This window comes from Ambystoma mexicanum, chromosome 2p (genome assembly GCF_040938575.1).
Source record: "Ambystoma mexicanum isolate Mex_15411 chromosome 2p, UKY_AmexF1_1, whole genome shotgun sequence".
Lineage (NCBI taxonomy): Eukaryota > Metazoa > Chordata > Amphibia > Caudata > Ambystomatidae > Ambystoma > Ambystoma mexicanum.
The window spans coordinates 14,374,781-14,397,854 of record NC_090923.1 but is presented as its reverse complement, the minus strand read 5'-3'; the positions used below and the strand labels follow the sequence as shown (position 1 = coordinate 14,397,854).

The window sequence follows — 23,074 nt, the reverse complement described above, 5'->3', positions numbered from 1 at the left end:
CAATGAGGCAAGGGGAAAACAGAGGGAAGACAGAGACAACAATCTTACTAGGCCCGGTGTCATTCAGATTGCGCAAGTGCATGGGAAGGGTAAAAGTGTGGGGCGAGGGGACAGTGCAGTACATGGGATAAATAGAATAAATAAAACAATAAGTAAAAAGTGCGGCCAGCTGGTGGCAAGTGCAAGGGTAAGTGCAGACATTAGGTGCCACGTGCTGGTAGGGAGACTGTAGGGATACAGAAAACAGACCCCAAGTGCGGGGGTTGCCAGGCAGGCAGTGCAGGTGTGCAACTGGTGGGGGAGGGGACCTGGTCCCGAGATCAGAGGATGGCCAGGTAACCAGTGCAGTTTCAGCAGGAATTCAGCAGGAGAGAGGCGGAGAGATAGCAGAAGCAAAGAGGAATGTCTTGAGGTGCTACCGGAATCAGAGATAGTTCTCCTGAAGTTTCAGGGTGGCAGCGAGGCTGTTCCAGAGGGAGGCCTCAGTCAAAGAAAGGGATTTCTCTCCATGTATTGGAGAAGCACCTGACCCTGAGGGAGTTGGAGGCAGATGAGCGAAGAGCTTGAGAAGGAAGATATTTAGGAAGAGAGAGTTGAAGGTATTGAAGGTATAAATAAGGAAGGGGCGCTATACACATTCCCTTTTTAAGGTTGTTGTTTTTGAGTCTTTTAAGCGCACCATCAGTGCAGGCCAATTGCTGTGGGTTTGATTGGGAGACTAATATGAGTTCCGTGACCCAATAAGGTGGAAGTCCAAGTTAGTCTGGAAACTGATTGACATTACGAGCCCATGGCCATGTCAGTGTATAACACTGCTACACGTGCCGTATGTAGCTTTATTTTTGTAATATACAGTAAGATTGATTTTTCATCCGGCTGTTGTGTGGGGCAAGTTATATATGGAGACATTTTGAAAATCAGGATGTTGATCATGTGTTTTTCTGTTCTTGGCTAATACTCTATTAGGATTTTTGTATTCTCATGTTGGGAAAACAAATTCAATTTAATAGTTAGAGTAAAGAAAAAAGTGTGGAGCCAACATTGTGGCAAAGTGGCGTAGCTGCGAGTTTACGAATGTAAATCATTACGTGACGTCACATGAGCGACGCTCAATGTCACACTTTACGTAAATAGGAAAACCAAATGGAGGCAATAGCTAGGTTAGCACGCTGCGTGCAATGCCGTGCAACCCTAAGAGTGTTCTATGAACTGATCATCATAGATTATGTGAGTATTCTTATTCACGTGCCAACTACTGCACTTTTAGTAATATTGTACATATTATAGATACAAGTTTGAACAATGGTATGTTATTTGCTCATCAGATAGTGGAAATCAACCATATGCGAATAGGGGAGCATACCAAGAGATTAACTAAGCAAGCTCTGTATGAGGAAACTGGGTGATCTCAGGAAGTTTGATATCCAGGTATGTGAGGCACGAGATGTCCAGCACCACTAGGCCCTAAGTCTAACATCATGTCGCTAGTCTGTTTATAGGATACAGAGAGAGAATTACTGGAGGCATTGAAAAGGCGGCTTACGCTTTGGACAGGAGTGAAGTTATTGGTGGATATGATCCCATACTGAAGGGATGGTCACAGTGGTGATGTATGTTGGTGGATGTACACATGTTTGGGAGAGCGGCCAATGGAAAGGATACCACTTGGTGAATGGGAGACTCCGCGCGAGTGGAATAGGCCAGTGCTAGTATTTACCTGGATTTGACTTGATTACGAGTAAGGGCACGTTGCACCACAGACTGGAGGAGAATTAGTATTAGGCATCTTGATTAGGACATTTCAACCACCAGGGGCAGAAACGCAAGTTGGGCATCAGGATTAAAAAGTGCTGCACCCAAGGTGGAGGTATTGGCTGGTTTGGACGAGGAGTAGCTATTGCACATGTAAACTTGAATTTATCCATGCCAAAATATTAATTGTATGAATTTCTCTCTTGCTCCCCCTATCCCCTCTCCACTTCCTTCCCTTCCCCCCCTCCCGTGTGAATGATGTCACCCTATGATATATAGGCTTTTGGTTTTCATTGAAATATGTGTTTACTATCAATGAATTTAAACAATGAACTCTAAATTAATGCTGAACATAGGGTTGGGAATTTAACTTGGAACATATTTGATTAATGATTTGTTAATCTGATTTTTACCGGATGGTATATGGTTTAACCATTGTGGGTGTTGATTTCTTTATGCGTTTAATGTTTTCTTTTGAGTTCTGATTTTTAAATTTATTTTGTTTTTGTTTGTGGGTTTTTCTGTTATGATAACACGTGGATGTTGTTTGTGTGCAATTACAATAGTTATGTTGTTCATATGAATGTATTCAATGTTGGTATCAAGCCCTGAGGAAGACCTTCAAATGGTCGAAACACATGTTGGATGATGATGATAGATATTAAATCTTTAAAGATCACAAACTGGAGGACTGTATTGGTCAGCTTGATTAACTGTGATAGACTACATGAAGGGAGCAGGAGTGTGGGTGTCTGAACTGCACAAGTAAAGGTAAAAGACAGGGTAGCAATTTAGCCAGGAAAGTTCATGCAGCCAGCAGGAGTATCACACAGTTCCACCTAAATGACCCCCTTATGCAGAGGGACAGTACATCAGGGCTGCAAGGATTACTTTTCTCAACATCCCTTGACCTCTCTCTTTTCTCTGTATTTACTTCTTTACAGAGGAATGTTTCTGACGTTGGAGGATTTAGGAAACAAGAGCATGGTCACGGGATTCATCCTTCTAGGATTCTCTGTCCCTTCAGAGGTGAAGGATGCCCTGTTTGCTGCTTTCCTGCTGGTTTACTTGCTGACTTTGCTGGGGAACCTGCTCATCACTACACTGATTGTAATCAGCACCAATCTACATACCCCAATGTACTTCTTTCTGTTCAACGTCTCCTTCCTGGACATTGGATCAGCTTCTGTCACAGTCCCCAGAATGCTGGTGGGTCTCCTGGTAGAACACGACTACATCCCGTTCACAGGATGCTTAGCACAGGTCTTTGGTTTTGTTTTTCTGGGTGTCACAGAGGTTTTCCTCCTGACGGCCATGTCCTATGATCGCTACGTTGCCATCTGCCTTCCTCTGAATTACCGCGCTATCATGAGTGGGAGGTTTTGCATCCTGCTGCTGGCCATTTCATGGACTGCCGGTTTCCTGATGTCCCTGGTTTTCACCCTGCAGGCGGCTCAATTAACGTATTGTGGTGACAATGTGATTGACAATTTCGTGTGTGAGAACCCAAACCTTCTAAACCTGGCCTGTGGTGATCGATTGGCCTACCACATTGTGCTCTTTACACTGTCGGGGGGTGTTGCACTGATCACCTTCCTGGTCATCATCATGTCCTATGTCCACATTATCCGAGTCATCCTAAAGATCCCGTCCAAGGAGGGCAGGAGGAAGGTCTTCTCCACCTGCTCTGCACATCTTGTGGTGCTTGCCATGTTTTATGGGACTGTATCAGCCACACATTTAAAACCTCCCAGCATCTCACTGGGACATGAGAAACTAGCGTCACTCTTTTATACAGTCTTTGCACCAATGCTAAACCCAATCATTTATAGTCTGAGGAACGAAGAAGTCAAAAAGGCGGCGATGAAGGTGATGCATCGCAGGCAAAGAGTCCTGTAGACCTCAGTAACGCGGACAGGATATTTCTTGTGTTTGCACCTCAGCCGCCTAATTCTGAGATTTACAATCATCAGTGTCTACAATGACCAGCTACACATCCTTAAACAACATGTTTTTCTTTAGACCTTTTGCATGTTTTCATGTTTTCATGTTAGCATGCTTTCCATTATGTTTTTCCCCTACACTCCTAGATCTCACTCCATTGTGCAAAATGCTCTTGACTCTTTGCATTGAAGTACATCTTTCCATAACATATCACCACCTCCATAAGTCACAGATAGTCATCTGCTGCTCTATCCTCATGTGTCAATGTTTTACATACAGTCAGTCACAGTTATGTGGGGTTGGAGGAGCAATTGTGTTGTTGTGATCTGCCCCTCTCCACAACCACCAGTTAACACTGGGCTCCTTCATTACCTTAAAGATCCACAAGTCACTGATTCTCAACATATTCTTAAGCCATTCTTGGAACATTTCCTGTCAGGACACTCAGATATTCCTGGCGTTGAACTGTAATCCACAGAGGTACCACAAGCATCAACATTTAACTGGAAGGTCCACCATGAGCCAGGTGGCTATACTGATGAGCACAAGTTGTGCTTAGTGACGGACACTCAGTCCCCTTGTTAATGAACACAGATCATTAAAGTTATTAGTATTATGGTATTTATTGAGCACGGACCTTGCAGAGAGAAGCAACAGAGTGTTATATCGAGGTATGCAACAATACAGATACACAACAGAGCCCTTTTCAGAGGTAACAACAGAACAGATATACAGCAGGGTGTAGCATACAGAGGGGCACAGAGGAGGGGTCCAGCTGTGCAGCATGGCTGGGAGGAGAAGGAAGATGGCATCTAGCGAGTCAGGTGGCGCGGGGGCAATGTGATCGCCTAGGTGTTCAGGAGGAGACACTCCTCGAAGAGGTGGGTCTTGAGTTCTTTTCTGAATTGTACAAACGTGGAGGCAAGTCTAATGCTGATGGAAGGAGGTTCCATAGTCTTGGGGCATAGACAGAGAAGGCTTGTTTTCAGGTGTTTGCTTTTGGCAGCAGTGGTTTTCAAGTCTACATGTGTCCTGGCCTCTGGTAGTGCGCTGTCCCCGGGACATGCTGAGTTTCTCCATGAGGTAGCTGGGTGACCTGAGGGTGACTGCCTTATAAATGATGCATGACTTGAAGGTGGTTCATGCGTGCAGTGGGAGCCAGTGAAGGTCGATGAGGGGCGGGGTGATGTGGTCATATCTGCACAGATCCATGATGCTGCGTGCAGCCACATGTAGGACAATTCGCAGGGGCGCAAAGGAGTACAACAGGAGGCCTTCAAGGAAAGCATTGCATTGCCCCCATCGAGATGGGATAGGACACGTGTTTGAACAGTGGATCTAAAGCTGTCTGGAGGAAGGAAGGGATTGCCTTTCCACAGGAGGGAGAGCAGATATCAAGCTGTCTGAATTTTCTTAGCTATGTGTGCCTTGAAGGAGAGGTGTTTGTTAATGTGGAACCCGAGGGACTTGGCACAGGAGGTGAGCTTTGGTCTGTATCTCTGGGTGTTCAGTGTCATTGTAGAGGAGTAGACATTTGGGCTTTGAGGGATTGAGCTTCAAGTATGCACTGGACATCCAAGACTTGATCAACGAGAGGCAGGTTTTGAGTGTGTGGATGACATTGATGGAGTCGATCTTGAGGTACATCTCTGTGTCATCAGCATATTAGTGGATGTGGATGTTGTGCGAGGCTAGGAGGGCTCCCAGCGGCTCCATGTATAGATTGAAGATACCTGGGGAGAGGGTGGAACCCTGCGGGGCTCCACAGGTGATGGGTAGAATTTCCCCCATTCTTACCTGTGTTTTGCCATGTGTATTTTATCTGTTTTGTGATTGTGGACTCTGGAGTACACCACTTCAGCAGCCACACTCTTTTATGTGTTACACAGCACCTTCAGTGCAGTGACACAGGGTTGTCTTTTAGACTTCCCACTGACTCCATTTCTGGGGCTGACTACTGTCCCCCAGAAAAGGGTAAAGTTGCCATTAACTAACATAGTAATTTAACCCCAGATCCAGTACACCAAATCTTACATGGAGTATAGGAAAGGGTTAATTCTTAGCCCTTTTTATCTATACCTCTTGGAGCATTGATTTGCTCCCTTAACATTAAGACTTGGCTGGTGGCAGTGGTACCTACCCTAATTTTCCTACCGTGATTATATTACATAACGTGGTATTGTTTTAGGCTATTTTAGTTGCCTCAAACTTTAAACCCGCTAGCCCAGATACTTTTTTATTTCGGCTATGGTTGGGTTTAATCGCCATTTCTTTTTGTTAACATCCTTCTTGGGTCCTTCTTTGTGCGGCAAACCAGGTGTGCCTCCTTTGTTCGCCGACCTTTGGCAGGCTTCTGACCAGAAGCCCTCTTTTGGTGTCTGGGTGTCTAGGTGGGCTGAATGTGAGGGAGGGGTGTAGTCACCCCCTGCACAGGGTCTCCTTGGAGACCCAACTCGCACTTTGTGTTTATTGGCTGAGGTGGTTGTCCCGGCTGGACAACTCCCCTGATTAGTGATTGACGGCCAGACTGTGTGAAAGGGGGATTTTGGCATAAAAGGCAGGACTCTTGGGCTATAAGTCAGAGTCGCCACTGGAATTACAAGGAACCGAAGAGAAGCGGAGAAGAGGACAGCTTCTGCAACCCCGAGTCCCGGTGAAGCTCTGCTGCAGTCCTGAGCTATCTACCCTTCAACGACAAGAAAAGATCCAGGTCCTCTGTAGACTGGGCCTCATTACGAGTTAGCACCATGGCTGCCTCCAAACCGGGCTCCATTACCGGGTTCCTGCAATGGAGACTTACTGCGTCATTCCGACATAGGAGGACCCGGTAATTCCTTCTTGCAGGAACCATTCCCCATTCTCATTTGAGGCCCCACAGGGCTCAATGGGAATGGGAGGGAGTTAATAACGGGCACATTACGAATGGCCCGTTATTACCTCCCTCTTCCCCTCGCGGGACCCGAAAAGGACGCCTGGTTATACCAGGCGTCTGATCCGGGTCTCGCAAAGGGAACCTCGTAATCGGTGCTCCCGTAATGAAGGTGGCTGGTCCCGTACCGGCCCCCTTCATAACGAGAGCGCCAGGGTCGTAATGAGGCCCAGTGTCTTGAACATTGTCCAGGGTGTGGAGAGTTTGCTAGGAGTGACCTGAGGTGGGTCTGTGGATGCAGAGCTGGTGTCTATGTGCTGGTGAATGTTGCTGATTGTGTCAATGAAGAAGGTGTTGATGGCTTTGGATTTTTTGATGGAGTGTGGTATGGCAAGGTCAGGTAGTGGGTTCACGCAGTGCTTGAAAGCTTTGAAGAGGGCTCTGCTTTTGTTGTCGGCTTCTTCCATGGTGTTTTCATAGTAGGAGGCCTTAGCAGTGTTGATTAGTTGTTGGAGGGTTGATCGGAGTTCCTTGAAGAGCACCAGGTCGGATGTGGTCCATGAGCAGTGTTAGGGAGAATTCTCCAGAATGGATAATTTCCCTTACCTATTGAGTCCCTCAGCAGCTTTGCTGGATTTCTAGGATTTATTTTTTCCATCTGGTAAGAGTGTGAACCTTTCTTTCCCACTCTTACATGTGTGTTGCTGTGTGTGGTTAACATTTTTTGTGTTCATAGACCGTGGAGCCTCACCTACTCCATAGGCATCATCTTTTTACTGTGTGTTACACGGCACCTTCAGTGCAGTGACACAGGGTTGTCTTTTAGAATTCCCAACTCAGACTCCATTTTCTAGGACTGACTACAGAACATGTAAAGTTGCCATTGACTTTATTAGTCTCCCTTAAAACTCACAGACCCAGTACAAACTATCTTAAATATAGTTCTGGAAAGGGTTAATACTTATCCCTTTTTGTCTGTTTCTCTTGGAGCATTGTTTTGCTCGCTTTTCATTAAGACTTAGCTGGTGGCAGTGGTAAATACCCTATTTTTCCTACCGCGGTTATCTTAAATAGCCTTGGTATTGTTTTAGGCTATCTTGGTAGCCTCGAACTTAAACCGCTAGACCATATACGTTTTTATACGGTTCCGACTGGGTTTATTCACCATTTCTTTTTGAAAATGTCTTTGTCTTGTATTACTCTGTGCACCAAACCAGGTTTGGTTCCTTAGTTCACCGTCTTTTCGCAGGCTTCTCTGCAGAAGCCCTCCTTAGGCGCCTGAAAGTCTGGGTAGGCAGAATGTGAGGGAGGAGTTTTAGGACCCCTGCCATGGGTTCTCTTGGTAACCCAAGTTGCACTCCTGTTTGATTGGCTAGGTGACTGTCCCACCAGGACAGCCACCCTGCTGTGTGATTGACAGCCAGGCTGTGTGAATGGGGGAAAACTGCATAAAATGCAGATCTCTGGGTCTGGAAAGGCAAAGTCGCCACTGGAATGAAAGAACCGATGAGGAGCTGACAGAAAAGGACCCCTACAATGACTGAACCGCCCAGTGAAGCCCTGCTGCAGGTCCGAATCTTCAGACTCCAACGACAGAGAAGATCTACCAGGAATCTTCTTCCCCTGAGCTGGTTTGACCAACCAGTTCACCCAAACTGCAAGCCAGGACTCCCTCCTGTGGTCGAATTTGCTGTACAGAACTACAGTGAACCGGAAAGCCAGGAAGGTCGGACCCTGCTTGGGTTTTAAGGAGCGCACCTTTTATTTGTTGTTTTGCTCTGCTGCTGGTTTCTTCCCTGGGCAGTGCAGGATCCTCCAGTCTTCCTACTTCTTGTCAGTCTGACAGTCACTTCAGGAACCCGTAAGCCTGCAGGACCTGCCAGGAACGTCCGCCTCAGCTACAGCTTCTTCTCCATTTAAAGGTACTGTGCAAATCCGGTTGTTTGTTTCGTCCAGCCGCAGTGAAGGTGTTTGAAACCTTTCACCAATCTGAGGGCTTGTCCTTCTCTACTCTTTAAACTAACTTTTCTGCCGACCAACTTCGTCCGGAACTCTTGGCAAAGACTTAACCTCAAAAAACCCTGAACTGTGTGATCTTGAGCAAAAGACTTTTGTCCTATTGACTTTGGCCCTAAGTCTTTTTGATTTGATTCCATCACTGTAGTTCCTCTTTCTAGATTGCCCTGCTTACTTACCTGTTGGTGCTGCTCAATTTGTATCTAACTTTGTCTTTCCCTCCCTTTTAAATTGTTGGAGTGCCATTTTGCTCACACTTCATTTTTGAGCTTAACTTGTCCAGAATCTATTGGGAGTGGTGTGGTGTATTAAGAGTGTGATTTTTCAACTGCTTTACTTTAGTGAGATGTTATACAACTGATGTGTAAATAAATGTATATTCTTTTACTCAAACTTTGTTTGAATCATAGTCATTGCTGTCCTTTGTGTAACTATTTGATCCTGCTCACTTTACTCTTGAGATAAGTCTGGCTGCTCAGCCATCGCTACCACTTTACTGTGTAGTACATGCTTGTACCAAAGGTGAATGTGTACTGTCACTTGTAGTCTTAATTATGTGTGGTGGTCCCAAAGGGTATTGCATATAATTCTGCCTCACAAGCAGCTCCTGGTTTTCTCTTGTTTCCCGATTACTTATTTGCTGAGGTTGATTTCTTGTGTGTTCCCACCTTTCCCAGCTTCTTCTATCCTGTTGCTTTTAATGCTGTCTCTCGTTTGTTCAGCAACCTGTCACCACATCTGCATTCTGGGAAACTGCTATGGCATCTATCAAAAATGTCTGCTTTTCATAAACCTGTTTTGAAGAATGACCTTGTTAACCTGTCCCTTCTCATAAAGACCATTCTTCAAGACACCACTGAGCATCTTTGACTCCAAGTAACAGCATCTCCCCCTCGTCACTGCCTTCCCAGTAGTGTCATCTGTCGGACCGTTCAATTTGGTTAGCTCTTCATGTATGGGAGTATGAGATCAAGGGAGCTGCAGGTGCTCTGGAAATCTATGTTACCTATTAATCTACTTTTCTCTTCTATCTGCCCCAGTATGGCGCTCATCACCATGACACCCGCACCTCTCTCTGCCTTTACCCGACCAAGCCATTTCCCTTCATAGACATCTGTCCTTGTCTTTCACCCACATGGTTCTGGCTCCATCGCTTAATCAATGTGCCGATTCTCCATTTGTGGGTACATCAAAAAGTTAGCAGGTGCTGTGCGATTCACAGACTGGTTACTGTACGACAACATTGAGTTTGAGCTTGAGCACATGCAAGAGAGTTTCAGGAAATCTAAAGGTGTGGATTTGACTGCTACCGAGCAGCAGTTAACTACACGGGCAACTCAGGTACAAGTGGAGGGTGAGACCAGCTGCAAATAAAATGCTGCCATGCCTGGCATTGTTAAAACTCTTCAAAGCAAGGCAAGGCACGGGAAGAGAGGTCCTAAAGTCAATCTTCTGGCTCCTCGGTCCTCCACAAGATGCAGCATTTGAGCTCTTAATTCCTGGAGCCTTTAATGGTGACTCCAATTAATGGGATATGTTACAAACATGATGTATGTTACATTTTCCAAGGATGCCCACAGCATTTCCAGATTAGCAATTTAAAGTTATCTTGCGTTGACTTGGTGACTCTAATAATGATACTTCCTTCAAAACTGATAGGGGTTCAGCACCCATTAAAAGGAAATGTTTGCCTGATCGTTTTTTTCTCGCTTGAAAGAGTAGTTGTAATGATCATTGATCACGATCATGCTGAAAGCCTGGCTGAGGGAGCTCTTGGGATCGATCAGTGAACGCAAGACAGAACATCAGATAGAAAGAAGCATCCGGGGCCACTCTATTCTGTGTGTACCCGCTAAATCAATAATTCACGAATAGCCTGATCCAGGATCAGTCAAAACCAGAGGACTCCCTAGTCCACTGACACTGAAGAATTAACCCAATGGGTGCATGTATTGCAGGAGCACGGGACGTGTTCTTCTTGGTTTTCCAGTATCCACTGCCCCTTCATCTCAGGGATGTTTGCTGATTGAATCCTGAGGACATCCTCGCATGTTAACGTCAATGCTTGGATTCTGAACTATCTGGAAATTTTCATGACCTTCATTTGGTGTAGCACCACGTTATTCCTACATGTTTAAACCGCTCCATTCCATGGATATCGCCCGTATCACTATTGGAACTTCCAAACTGCCATGCTGCAGATGGGTCCTGCCCCCGACTATCACTCCAGGAATAAAATGAATGAGAACGTCCAAACTGCCATGCTGCAGATGGGTCCTGCCCCGACTATCACTCCAGGAATAAAATGACTGAGAACTTCCAAACTACCATGCTGCAGATGGGTCCTGCCCCCGACTATCACTCCAGGAATAAAAAGACTGAGAACGTCCAAACTGCCATGCTGCAGATGGGTCCTGCCCCTGACTATCACTCCAGGAATAAAATGACTGAGAACTTCCAAACTGCCATGCTGCAGATGGGTCCTGCCCCCGACTATCACTCCAGGAATAAAATGAATGCGAACGTCCAAACTGCCATGCTGCAGATGGGTCCTGCCCCGACTATCACTCCAGGAATAAAATGACTGAGAACTTCCAAACTACCATGCTGCAGATGGGTCCTGCCCCCGACTATCACTCCAGGAATAAAATGAATGAGAACGTCCAAACTGCCAAGCTGCAGATGGGTCCTGCCCCAACTATCACTCCAGGAATAAAATGAATGAGAACGTCCAAACTGCCAAGCTGCAGATGGGTCCTGCCCCAACTATCACTCCAGGAATAAAATGACTGAGAACTTTCAAACTACCATGCTGCAGATGGGTCCTGCCCCCGACTATCACTCCAGGAATAAAATGAATGAGAACGTCCAAACTGCCATGCTGCAGATGGGTCCTGCCCCGACTATCACTCCAGGAATAAAATGACTGAGAACTTCCAAACTACCATGCTGCAGATGGGTCCTGCCCCTGACTATCACTCCAGGAATAAAAAGACTGAGAACGTCCAAACTGCCATGCTGCAGATGGGTCCTGCCCCCGACTATCACTCCAGGAATAAAATGACTGAGAACTTCCAAACTGCCATGCTGCAGATGGGTCCTGCCCCCGACTATCACTCCAGGAATAAAATGAATGCGAACGTCCAAACTGCCATGCTGCAGATGGGTCCTGCCCCGACTATCACTCCAGGAATAAAATGACTGAGAACTTCCAAACTACCATGCTGCAGATGGGTCCTGCCCCCGACTATCACTCCAGGAATAAAATGAATGAGAACGTCCAAACTGCCAAGCTGCAGATGGGTCCTGCCCCAACTATCACTCCAGGAATAAAATGAATGAGAACGTCCAAACTGCCAAGCTGCAGATGGGTCCTGCCCCAACTATCACTCCAGGAATAAAATGACTGAGAACTTTCAAACTACCATGCTGCAGATGGGTCCTGCCCCCGACTATCACTCCAGGAATAAAATGACTGAGAACGTCCAAACTGCCATGCTGCAGATGGGTCCTGCCCCCGACTATCACTCCAGGAATGAAATGACTGAGAACTTCCAAACTGCCATGCTGCAGATGGGTCCTTCCCCCGACTATCACTCCAGGAATAAAATGACTGAGAACTTCCAAACTACAATGCTGCAGATGGATCCTGCCCCCGACTATCACTCCAGGAATATAATGACTGAGAACTTCCAAACTGCCAGTCTGCAGATGGGTCCTGCCCCCGAATATCACTCCAGGAATAAAATGACTGAGAACATCCAAACTGCCATGCTGCAGATGGGTCCTGCCCCCGACTATCACTCCAGGAATAAAATGACTGAGAACTTCCAAACTGCCATGCTGCAGATGGGTCCTGCCCCCGACTATCACTCCAGGAATAAAATGACTGAGAACGTCCAAACTGCCATGCTGCAGATGGGTCCTGCCCCCGACTATCACTCCAGGAATGAAATGACTGAGAACTTCCAAACTGCCATGCTGCAGATGGGTCCTTCCCCCGACTATCACTCCAGGAATAAAATGACTGAGAACTTCCAAACTACAATGCTGCAGATGGATCCTGCCCCCGACTATCACTCCAGGAATATAATGACTGAGAACTTCCAAACTGCCAGTCTGCAGATGGGTCCTGCCCCAACTATCATTCCAGGAATAAAATGAATGAGAACGTCCAAACTGCCATGCTGCAGATGGATCCTGCCCTCACTATCCCTCCGGGAATATAATGACTGAGAACTTCCAAACTGTCAGGTGCAGATGGGTCCTGCCCCGACTATCACTCCAGGAATAAAATGACTGAGAACGTCCAAACTGCCATGCTGCAGATGGATCCTGCCCCTCACTATCCCTCCGGGAATATAATGACTGAGAACATCCAAACTGCAAGGCTGCAGATGGGTCCTGCCCCTGTCCATCGCTCCAAGAATATAATGACTGAGAAGTTCCAAACTGCCATACTGTAGATGGATCCTACCCCTGACTATACCCCAGGAATATAATGACTCAGACGTTTCAAACTGCCATGCTGCAGATGGGTCCTGCCCCGACTATCACTCCAGGAATAAAATGACTGAGAACGTCCAAACTGCCATGCTGCAGATGGATCCTGCCCCTGACTATACTCCAGGAATATAATGACTGAGAATTTCCAGACTGCCATGCTGCAGATGGATCCTGCCCCTGACTATCCCTCCACGAATATAATGACTGAGAACTTCCAAACTGTCATGCTGCAGATGGATCCTGCCCCTGTCTATCCCTCCAGGAATATAATGACTGAGAACTTCTAAACTGCCATGCTGCAGATGGATCCTGCCCCTGTCTATCCCTCCAGGAATATAATGACTGAGAACTTCCAAACTGCTATGCTGCAGATGGATCCTGCCTCTGACTATCCCTCCAGGAATATAATGACTGAGAACTTCCAGACTGCCAGGCTGCAGATGGATCCTGCCCCCGACTACCCTCCCCCCGACTACCCTCCAGGAATATGATGACTGAAAACGTCCAAACTGCCATACTGCAGATGGATCCAACCCCAGACTATACCTCAGGAATATAATGACTCAGAACTTCCAAACTATCATGCTGCCGATGGATCCTGCCCCCGACTATCCCTCCAGGAATATAATGACTGAGAACTTCCAAACTGCCTGCTGCAGATGGATCCTACCCCTGACTATCCCTCCAGGAATATAATGACTCAGAAGATCCAAACTGCCATGCCGCAGATGGATCCTTCCCCTGACTATCCCTCCAGGAATATAATAACTGAGAACTTCCAAACTGCCATACTGCAGATGGATCCAACCCCAGACTATACCTCAGGAATATAATTACTGAGAACTTCCAAACTATCATGCTGCCGATGGATCCTGCCCCCGACTATCCCTCCAGGAATATAATGACTGAGAACTTCCAAACTGCCTGCTGCAGATGGATCCTACCCCTGACTATTCCTCCAGGAATATAATGACTCAGAAGATCCAAACTGCCATGCCTGAGATGGATCCTGCCCCTGACTATCCCTCCAGGAATGTAATAACTGAGAACTTCCAAACTGCCATGCTGCAAATGGATCCTGCCTCTGACTATCCCTCCAGGAATATAATGACTGAGAACTTCCAAACTGCTATGCTGCAGATGGATCCTGCCCATGACTATACCCCAGGAATATAATGACTGAGAACTTCCAAACTGCCATGCTGCAGATGGTTCCTGCCCCTGTCTATCCCTCCAGGAATTTAATGACTGAGAATTTCCAAACTGCCATGCTCCCGATGGAACCTGCCCCTGACTATCCCTCCAGGAATATAATTACTGAGAAATTGCAAACTGCAATACTGCAGATGGATACTGCCCCTGACTATCCCTCCAGGTATATAGTGACCGAGAACTTTCAAAGTGCCATACTGCAGATGGATCCTGCCCCTGACTATCCCTCCAGGAATATAATTACTGAGAACTTCCAAACTGCCATGCTGCAGATGGATCCTGCCCCTGACTATCCCTGCAGGAATATAATGACTGAGAACTTCCAAACTGCCATGCTGCAGATGGATCCTGCCCCTGACTATACCCCAGGAATATATTGACTGGGAACTTCCAAACTGCCATGCTGCAGATGGATCCTGTCCCTGACTATCCTTCCAGGAATTTAATGACTGAGAACTTCCAAACTGCCATGCTGCAGATGTATCCTGCCCCCAACTATCCCTCCAGGAATATAATGACTGAGAACTTCCAAACTGCCATGCTGCAGATGGATCCTGCCTGTTAGGCAGAAACCTGTGCAGTTCCCTTTGGGAACACTGCAAAAGATTTAGGACTACAGGTGTTATCAGTAAACCCACTTGGTAGCAGTCTGTACCACCCAGATTTACCTGGTAGCTGTGTCTGAGCAGTCAGACTTCCCTCAAGAAGAGTTAGGCAGTATGCAAAGTATACACAATAGGCACTCAGATACAACAATAAAAGCAAACACTGACCAGAGCTTTGGTATCAAAGTATATAATTATTTATTTAAAAACACACTGTTTGAAACACTCCAGCACTCTTATCATAAAACACTCTAAACACAGTTACTATTATAATATATACGACCCTTATTCCTTAACAGATAAGTCTTAGTTAATACAACTTATTTTCATACAGAGGTGAGCGCTTAACTATAGATGGCACTCCAACAAGTTCATGAAGAAGGGAGGGAAAAAGACAGAATATGGGAAGGTACACCACTCTAAGCTTTAGGAACACTATTAGCAAGGCAGAAGAGCAAAAGTTACTTGTGAGCCAAAGTCCATAGGCTGGGCCCACTCTTAGAGAGAGCAGAGCACAGATGTGCCCAAGATCACACAGTTACACTAGGCTTCGAAGGTCTTGCAGAGAGTTCGAAAAGAGTTTAGAGAGGCTCAGAAAAGTTTAGCCAGGGTGTCCCAGGCTAACCCAGGTTCGAAAGCCGGGGGCTAAATCTACCCCGTACAGTCGGTGGCAAGGGAAGGCGGGCGGGACACGATACCTTAAGTGGGAAGGATCCTCCAGCGGTGGCAGTTGTTCCTTTGCAGCGGGTGCAAGTCTCGTTGTCGTCCAGGGGAAGAGAAGATCTTGACTTGGAGGAAAGATGAAGGTCGTTGCACTGCCAGGGAAGAAACCAGCCGCAGTGTTTTCCGGTTAAAGGTATTACCCTATGATTTGCGGTCGTGGTAAAACGTGGTATCCCGGTTGCCAGGGTGCTTGGCACAGGCAAGGCAGTCACGAGATACGTCTGGAAGGAGAAAAGACGGTGAAACAGGTTATCCCCACCAGTCATATGAAGAAGACTCTCCGGCGGGAGATCCCCTCTGTCGTTGGGAAAAGTGGTGAGACGGTCCAGCAGGGCTCCACCGGTGGTGTCGTCGTGGCAGGTCGGCTCAGCTTATCCCTCGTCAGTTTCTTACATCCTGTGGCGACTTCTGAAGTTCCAGTCCCCAAAGCCCTGCTTTTATGCAAAAAACCCCCATTCACTAAGCCTAGCTGTCACTCAAACATGCTAAGTGTGCCACTTGGGCCAATCAGGACAGAGTGCGACTTGAGTTGCCTAGGCAACTCAGTCCAGGGTGCCTAAATCCCCCTCCAGCCCTCCTAAGTACCCCAGACAGAGTGGCACGACTTTGGAGGGCTTCTGTGGAGAAGCCCGCCAAAAAGTGGAACAAAGGGCTCGACTTGGGTTGGAGTCACAGAAGAGAACACAAATGCCATTTTAGAACTGAGTTTTGGCAAAAAATACTAACCGGAGAATTAATATTTATCAAATAAACCGGCGGTATGTTCGAGGCTATCGTAATCAAATAAATAAAGATAGTAGCCTCGAACAATGGGAAAATCCCATAGAGAAATATTCACGGTTGAATATAAAAAGTAGTATCCACTGCCACCAACCAAAACTCGATCAGGGGGGACGGAGACGTGCCCCCTCGACTAACAGACTCCGGGGCAATCGAATTGCCCCAGCCAGTACGTCCACAATATGATGGTTTGTACTGGTTCTGTTCAGAATTTAAAACTAGTAAAGTCAGTGGTGACTTTACAGACCCTGGGAGACAGTAGTCAGTCCCAGGGTATGGAGTCTATACTGGGGAGTCACTATGACACCCTGTGTTACTGCACTGAGGGTGCTGTGTAACACGCATCACAAAAACACATGAAGCCCTATGGAGTAAAAGACCCCATAGCCCATTAAACACATCTAGAGTCAAAGAAACACACTCAAATCATGTCCAAGAGTGAGGGTAAAAGAGTCTCACTCGTGGCAGGAGAAAAAAAAATAAACCCCAAAAATCCAGCAAAGCTGCTGGGGGACTCACTAGGTTAGGAAATTCAGCCTAAACAGAGAATTCTCCCTAACACTCGCCCTCCTGCCCCCAGACTAAGGAACAGTAGGATTTAATCCACTCCTGGATGAACCTCATACCTCTAGTCGATGACATACATCCTAGAGAGTCCATCAGAATTTTGATGGTGACACCCTGACCTGTGCTCAATGGTGAAATCAAACCCTTGCAGGCAGATTGTCCATCTCAATAGTTTTGGATTTTCTCCCTTCATTTGCATTAACCATCTCAAGGGTTGGTGGTCAGTCTGAATGACAAAAGTAGAACCATACAAGTATGGCCTAAACTTCTTCAGTGCCCACACAATAGCAAAGCATTCTCTTTCGATTGTTGCCCACCTTGTCTCAGGATCCTTCAGCTTACGGCTGATGAAGCAAATGGGGTGCTCCCTACCCTTCTCATCCAGTTGGCTAAGGACTGCACCTATACCTACATTGGAAGCATCAGTTTGTACAATGAAAGTTTGGTGATAGTCAGGAGCTCTCAGTACTGGAGCTTGGCAAAGAGCTTTCTTCAGTTTTTCAAAGGCCTGATTGCACTCCTCATTCCATTTGACCTTTTTAGGGAATTTTGGAGAGGAGATTACATTCAGTGGAGAAGCTATGGTCCCATAGTTCTCAATGAAATTCCTGTAATACCCAGTGAGGCCTAGGAAGGCTCTCACCTGGGGTTGAGTAGTAGGTGTTGTCCAATTTTGCACAGCTTCAATTTTGCTGAGCAAAGGCCTTATTTCTCCACCTCCTAACTCATGCCCAAGGTAGACCACTTTACTTTGACCTATCTGGCATTTACTTGCCTTGATAGTCAAATTGGCATGCTCAAGAGCCTGCAAAACATGCACTAGGTGGTTCACATGTTCCTCCCAGGAGTGGCTGAAGACTGCAATGTCATCCAAGTATGCCATGCAGAAGTCCTCCATCCCAGCTAGAACTTGATTCACCATCCTTTGGAATGTAGCAGGTGCATTTTTTATTCCATAAGGCATGACCTTAAACTGGTACAAGCCAACTGGGGTTGAAAATGCAGTTTTTTCCTTGGTATGGTCTGTCAAGGCTATTTGCCAATAGCCTGACGTAAGGTCAAATGTGCTGAGGGACTTGGCTGCACCAAGTTTATCCACCAACTCATCTGTCCTTGGCAAAGGGTGGGCATCAGTCTTGTTGACTGCATTAAGAGCTCTATAGTCCACACAGAATCTCAAGTCTTTGGATTCTGCCTTTGGTACTAACCCAAGTGGGCTAGACCATGGACTAGTAGAGGGCTCTATTACCCCGAGATCAAGCATCTTCTTGACCTCCCCCTTGATATGGGTTCTCACCTTTTCTGACATTCTCTATCCTCTGCTTTTGACTGGCAGACAGTCACCAGTGAGTTTCTCATGCTGTCCCCAAGGGGTCAAGCCTGGTGAGAGTGAGAACAGGGAGGCAAACTGATTTAACATAGATTTGCACTCCTCTTATTGCTCAGGTGTCGGATCTGAAGAGAGATTGACTCCTTCAATTTTCTCATCTAAAGGTACACCTCTGAGGAGAACAGGGAGAGACTCACTCTCTTCTTCCTCTGCTGCTGAAGCTAGAAGCAAGGCTCCTACTTCAGGTCTGGAGACATACACGTTCAGTCGGTTGGTCTGGAAGACTCTAGGAGCTTCCCTGGGTCTGCCCAGATCCACCAGATAGTTGACCTCCCCAAGTTTTCCCACAACTTTGAAGGGTCCCATCCATTTGTCATGCAAGGCCCTCTGCCTTGTTGGGAGCATAACGAGAACTAGCTGGTCTTGAGTGAACTCAACCATGTTAGCCTTTTGATCATGCCAATGCTTGACCAAAACTTGTCCAGCTTTCAGGTTATCACTAGCTTCTGCCATCACGTGTGACATTCTCCTTCGGAGACCTATCACATAGTCAGTCACTCTGACTGGCTTGAGGGAAGGAGCACCTTCCAATCCCTCCTTAATCAGGGCCAACGGACCTCTGTCTGGATGGCCATAGAGAAGTTCAAAGGGAGAATAACCTACTCCCTCCTGAGGGACTTCTCTATAAGCAAAGAGAAGGCATGGCAGTAGAAGGTCCCACTCTCTTTTCAGGGGTTCCTCTAAAGCACCTTTCATGCTCTTCATGGTTCTGTTAAACTTTTCTACCAATCCATTGGTCTGGGGGTGGTATGCGGTTGAGAACTTGTAAGTAACTACGCAGGTCTTCCACATGGCTTTCATGTAGTGGGACATAAAGTTTGACCCCCTGTCGGATATTACTTCCTTAAGAAACCCAACCCTGGTAAAAATACCAAGGAGGGCCTTAGCTACAGCCGGAGCTGTAACAGTCCTCATAGGAATTGCCTCAGGGTACCTAGTAGCATGGTCTACTACAACAAGGATAAACCTGTTGCCTGAGGAGGTTGGGGGATCAAGGGGACCAACAATGTCAATCCCTACTCTCTCAAATGGGACTCCCACAACTGGGAGAGGCACTAAAGGTGCCACATTCTTGGAGCCAACCTTACCAGAAGTTTGGCAGGTATGGCAGCTCTTGCAAAACTTATCTACTTCCACCCCCATTTTTGGCCAATAGAAGTAGAGTGAGAGCCTTTCCTTGGTCTTATTGAAACTCAAGTGACCTGCCAAAGGAATCTCGTGGGCTAAGTGCAAAAACTGTTGTCTGTTTTATTGAGGTACTACAAGGTGCTTGTAGTCTCCAGGTTCAGACTCAGTTGGTTCACTGTAGAAGAGACCACCTTCCCAGTGCAACCTATACTTCCCAGGCTCTTGCCCATCAGCCTGAGCAGCTGTCTGGTGGCGGAGACTCTCCAGATTTGGACATTCTCTTTGTCCCTTATGAAAAACTGCCCTGCTGGGCCCACCTTCTGTCAGTAAAGACTGCAGCTCAGGATGGTCCTCAGGGTCCAGATCTTCAATAAGTTCTTGGCCTCCCACTAGCTCTTCTTCAGAGTCTAGTTCAAACACACAGGGTTGTACCTCCCTCTCAGCCTCAGCTGGAGGAGGAGTTACAGGTGTAACTGTGGACAACCAAGGGGAAGTCCTTGTTGGAAGCACTGGAGTGCTTGCTGCTGACTTTTTCCTAGGAGTCTTGGGTTGTCTCTTTGCTCCTGATCGGGTAGTTACTGCAGTGAGTTGCTCCAGTGGTAAAGGAGTGATCTCTGTCATCATCTCCTTAGATAACCCTCGCAGGGTTTTCTCTCTTGCAGGTTTTGTGAGCTCCTGTAACCTTTTACTAGGAGGTCTGTGGGTATGTGACACAACTCCAAGAGCTTTCAGGTCATACCCAACAGAACCCTACCTGGTACTTCACATTGTACACTGACCGGTTTCTTTACAGCCATATCATTACACTGGATGAGAGCTAGTAACTTGGGACACATCTGCACAGGCCCTCCAGCTAACTTGGTGAGGCATTTGGGTGCCTTAGCAACATCCTCTGCCTTGAAAAAATGATTCATCCACCACAGTTATGCTGGCCCCAGTGTCTCTGATGGCAGGAGTCTCCTGACCATTCACCTGGACACTGTCTTTATAATACTCTTTAGTATTATCTGGGATAGAATTATACACATCTAAATTCTGTTGTTCCCAGAGACTAAAGAAACACTGGCCGAGACACCAATGGGTTCATCAGCCAGCAGTAGAAAGTTTCCACTTGCCATTGGGACTTCCTCTTCTGGAGCGAAGGCTAAGGAGGCAAGTTGGATCCCTGAAGGTTTACCCTTGCATCTGGGATCTCCTTTCACATGGTCAGTAGAGCCACAAACAAAGCATTTACCGAATGCCTTCTGGAATGGTGGCTTGTTCTGGCCTCCCTCTGGTTTGGCACCAGAGGGTACACTATTCTGTTGTGGTTTCCCTTGTGGCTTACCCTATGGTTTTGTTTGGGGCCCTCTTTGGAATTTGCAGTATTAGAATTCTCTTTGGAGTCCTTTTTAGGCTGTTTCCCCTCATCCTTTTTCTCAGTTACCCCAGAATCCTTGTGAGTGGCCCTGTTGGCAACCCACAAGTCAGCAGCCTTAGCTAACCTCCGGGAATCGAATTCCTTTGAATCAGCCAAGTGCTGTCTGAGCTCAGGAGAGCAGGCATCATAAATTGACTCCAACATAAAAAGATTCTTCATAGCTTCATAAGTGTTCACTTTGTAACCCTTAATCCATCCCTCTAAGTTTTTCAACCCTTCACTCACCCAGGTAGCCCAAGGGGTACCATCATGCTTTTTGAGGGTCCTAAACCACTTAAGATACTGGGAAGGGGTCTTCCCAAATCTAGTTATCAGAGCTAGTTTCACACATTCATACTCTTTCCTATCCTCCTCCCCCAACTCCATTACCACATCAGTTGCAACAGGGGGAAGCCTAGAGAACAACCAGGTGAGTAAGTCATTTCCTGTGATGTTCTGGAGCCCATGATTATATTCAAACAGAGACAACCAATCCAACACATCCAACTTAGGCTCATACATACCAATCAATTCTTTAGGCATCCGGGGTCTTTTAGGACTGGAACTTCTAGAGGAGCCAGAGAGAGAAGTATTTTCAACAGACAATTTCTTCATTTCTAGCTCATGCTTGAGCTCCATTTCCCTTAGCCTTAGTTCTTCATTCAGTTCCTGGTGTCTTTGTTCAGCCTGAGTATTCAGTCTCTTGAACTCTAGTTCAAGTTTAATTTTTTCTAGCTCAAGATATTGAGGACTACGTTTGGGACCTGGCAAATGTCCAGTAGGTACAGCTGGCAGAGCAGACAGAGGCCTAGGGGGGACAGTCACAGCAGCCTCACCCTCCTCTTCTGACTCTTCCTCAGGATTATCAATATTTTGGTCAACATCAATCTCTATACTGTTATCTACAGTTTCTGGCATGGTAGGTTCCTCTGAACCATCATCCAGACTTTGGTTAGCTAACAACCTTTCTATCAATTCCATTTTCTTGCCTTTAGTCAGGAGATTCTTATGCTTACAGATAACTCTTAAACAATCAGCAGTTTTTGTAGCAAGGGACTCTTGGCTATAATTTTCCATAGTTGACATGTTAGAAAGATTACTTTTTTTTCAGTGCTAAGCTTTGTAGTTAGTTGTACTAAGGTATCCTAAAGCACTCTAAAATGTATACTCAATACAAATACCACCGCTGCCACCAATGTTAGGCAGAAACCTGTGCAGTTCCCTTTGGGAACACTGCAAAAGATTTAGGACTACAGGTGTTATCAGTAAACCCACTTGGTAGCAGTCTGTACCACCCAGATTTACCTGGTAGCTGTGGCTGAGCAGTCAGACTTCTCTCAAGAAGAGTTAGGCAGTATGCAAAATATACACAATAGGCACTCAGACACAATAGCACAAGCAAACACTGACCAGAGCTTTGGTATCAAGGTATATAATTATTTATTTAAAAACACACTGTTTGAAACACTCCAGCACTCTTATCGTAAAACACTCTAAACACAGTTACTATTATAATATATACGACCCTTATTCCTTATCAGATAAGTCTTAGTTAACACCACTTATTTTCATACAGAGGTGAGCGCTGAACTATAGATGGCACTCCAACAAGTTCATGAAGAAGGGAGGGAAAAAGACAGAATATGGGAAGGTACACCACTCTAAGCTTTAGGAACACTATTAGCAAGGCAGAAGAGCAAAAGTTACTTGTGAGCCAAAGTCCATAGGCTGGGCCCACTCTTAGGGAGAGCAGAGCACAAATGCGCCCAAGGTCACACAGTTACACTAGGCTTCGAAAGTCTTGCAGAGAGTTTGAAAAGAGTTTAGAGAGGCTCAGAAAAGTTTAGCCAGGGTGCCCCAAGCTAACCCAGGTTCGAAAGCCGGGGGCTAAATCTACCCCGTACAGTCGGTGGCAAGGGAAGCCGGGCGGGACACGGTACCTTAAGTGGGAAGGATCCTCCAGCGGTGGCAGTTGTTCCTGGCAGTGGCTGCAAGTCTCGTCGTCGTCCAGAGGAAGAGAAGATCTCGACCTGGAGGAAAGATGAAGGTCGTTGCACTGCCAGGGAAGAAACCAGCCGCAGAGTTTTCCAGTTAAAGGTATTACCCTTTAATTCACGGTCGTGGTAAAACGTGGTATCCCGGTTGCCGGTGTGCTTGGCACAGGCAAGGCGGCCATGAGATAC

At 46.5% G+C, this 23,074-nt stretch overlaps 1 protein-coding gene across 1 annotated transcript; it reads left to right on the top strand.

Moving 5' to 3' along the window:
* The first annotated feature begins 2,700 nt into the window (after window positions 1–2,700).
* LOC138567673 (olfactory receptor 8H3-like) lies at window positions 2,701–3,651 on the top strand. The gene has a single exon (XM_069646144.1). It carries the CDS (start codon window positions 2,701–2,703, stop codon window positions 3,649–3,651), a length of 951 nt encoding a protein of 316 aa, XP_069502245.1.
* Window positions 3,652–23,074: the final 19,423 nt, after the last annotated feature.

Coding starts and splice junctions, on each gene's coding strand:
- LOC138567673 (XM_069646144.1), top strand. CDS start 2,701: ATGTTTCTGACGTTGGAGGATTTAGGAAACAAGAGCATGGTCACGGGA.